Genomic DNA, 2,207 nt, shown 5'->3' with positions numbered 1-2,207 from the left:
GATGGGAGCGAAAGAAGAGGAGCGGGGGGGGGTCACCCACCAGCCCACTCCGAGCAGCCCGGCTTTAAACGCTGCACTTGCACACTTATTAATACCCCAACCACCACAACAACAGATTCCGGCTCTTGGGGATCCCGGGGAAAAAAAGAAAGAGGAAAGGAAAGGAAAAAAATAAATGAAATCAAGAGCCGCAGCCCGGGGAGAGCGAGCAGCACCACGAAATCCCAAATCAAACGCAAAACAAAAACGAAGGGGCTTTTTAAGGCTATAAAAGTGCCATAAACTTTAAGGACGCTTCCTTCCACAGAAAGCCCGGCTCGCTCAGCCCCCCAGAAGAAAAGGTCTCCTTCAGGGTAATTAAACTATAAAGCAATTTACAAGTGCAAAAGTTTACCCCCCTAAAGCAGTAAAATACAGTCACTGGGGAAGAAAAAGGGAGCGAAAGAAAGAAAGCTGAGCGAGAGGGACAGAAAGAAAGCCAAGAGGGGGCTACTTTATGGGCTGAGGAAATGCCTCCTCGCTGTCCTTTCCATCTCGCCTCACCTTGCGGTCGCATCCAGGGGAAAAGCTGGGTCGGAGAAGGGCTTTGCTCCGAGCTCTCCGCCTCCTCTCCAAGGCCGCTGGCAGCGAGCTTGCAGTCCGTGTACTGCACCAAGTCCGACTCCTGGGCGCTGAAGAGGCTCTGCCTTTGCAAAGGGTCGTAGCCATAGAAGTTGCTGGGGTCCCCATGGCACGCCACGGCGCAGGGATTCTGTTGGTAAGGGGAGCTGGAGAGTGAGGATGCTCCGTGGTAAAACTCCTGGATTTGGGTGGGATGCTGGAAGGTGCCCCCCGTGCTGGGTCCGTACACCACCGTGGGTCTGCCCCCAAGCTCCTGAGCGAACCCACAGTCATAGTAATTGGGACGCAAGGAGTCCCCGGTTTTGTATTTGGAGAAGAGTGAGTTGACAAAATAAGAGCTCATTTTAAAGGGAAATAAGAAGAGTTGGTTGGATGGAGGAAGAAAAATTTTTACCCCCCACACACCAAAAAAAAAAAAAAAAAAGGAAAAAAAAAAAAAAAAGAAGCCAACCCAAACCACGGGAATCTATTAGCAAAAAAAGAAAGCGCTAAGAGGCTAAGCAACGACAGTTTGTGATTTCCAGGAATATAAAAGGAGGATATAATCAAAACTCTAAGCCTGCATGATATTGAATTCTTTCCTCCCCCCCCACCCCTTAAAAAAAAAAAAAAAAAAAAAAAATCGCCACTTAAAGAGTTCTCGCTTTACATTTCCAAGAAGAGATGCCAGTTCATAAACAGTTTTCAGTGATTTACTTCAGCGCAAATGAGTTGTTTCATATTTTGCAGTGTCTTTTCATGATCATTTGCATCTATTACCAAAACCTCATCCTATTGGCTTCTCCTTACTCCACACGGACTCTGCACTGCATGATTGTGAAAGGAAGAGTGTGAGAGAATAAAGAAGGAAAAGCAAGCGAGGGGGAGCGAGAGAGGGAGAGGGAGCGAGAGAGAGAGAGAGAGAGAGAGGGAGTGAGAGGGGAAGGGAGAAGGAGGTGGGGTGAATATACGGATTAAATATGTTTAACTACCTACATTAATGAGATATCGCTCGCCTCACAACAAATCACATACCTAGACCACCCAAAAGATTGATTTTTGGGGAGTGTTGGAAAATTAAAGAGAAGCGCTCGCAGTCGTTAATTTCAAAATTTTAACGAGGCAGTTTTAGCCTTTTTAAATGTCAGGGTCGCTTTGGAAAACTGTAAAAGAACACGATTTAATTGCTACCAGTTTTAAAAGGTCCTATAAATGTAATTGGTATTTTAATACAAGTTATCAAATCATACAGCTTCTTACCCTAAACATATTTTAAAACAAACGAGGTAGTCATATTTAACATTTTAATGATCAATTTCCTTATTATTGATAAAGGTTTAACTATCACATGAAGGGAATTGCATTTGTAATAGCCCCAAAAAAGGCTGTAAACTGTTTAACAAACTATAAAACGCCATAAAGCCGGGGATGTTGTTGTTGTTTATACCGCACTACATAAAAGCCGTTAGGATTTTACGAGTTCGTTCCTCCACTGCTATAAACCAGAGGTTTCGATTGGACCCGTCCGCATTACAGCGAGATGTTGCGAGGTGTCAATATTGAATTAAAATGATTATAGTTTTTCATCTCTACCATTGACTTTTTGT

The 2,207-nt window shown here is 44.2% G+C and overlaps 1 protein-coding gene across 2 annotated transcripts in view; it reads right to left on the bottom strand.

Annotated features, from left to right (window-relative positions):
* Window positions 1-1,004, bottom strand: part of HOXB8 (homeobox B8) — a 1,729-nt gene extending 725 nt beyond the window's left edge. Inside the window, exon 1 of one of the 2 annotated variants that reach the window (XM_008936340.1) lies at window positions 544-1,004. In XM_008936340.1, coding sequence (XP_008934588.1) covers window positions 544-964 — 421 coding nt within the window. In that variant the 5' untranslated portion in view covers window positions 965-1,004. The remainder of the gene's footprint in view (window positions 1-543) is intronic. The other variant, XM_008936339.1, reaches the window with a different exon arrangement.
* Window positions 1,005-2,207: the final 1,203 nt, after the last annotated feature.

This window comes from Merops nubicus, unplaced genomic scaffold, assembly GCF_000691845.1.
Source record: "Merops nubicus isolate BGI_N331 unplaced genomic scaffold, ASM69184v1 scaffold42032, whole genome shotgun sequence".
Taxonomy (NCBI): domain Eukaryota; kingdom Metazoa; phylum Chordata; class Aves; order Coraciiformes; family Meropidae; genus Merops; species Merops nubicus.
The sequence above is the reverse complement of the archived record's forward strand: the minus strand, read 5'-3'. Positions and strand labels throughout refer to the sequence as shown.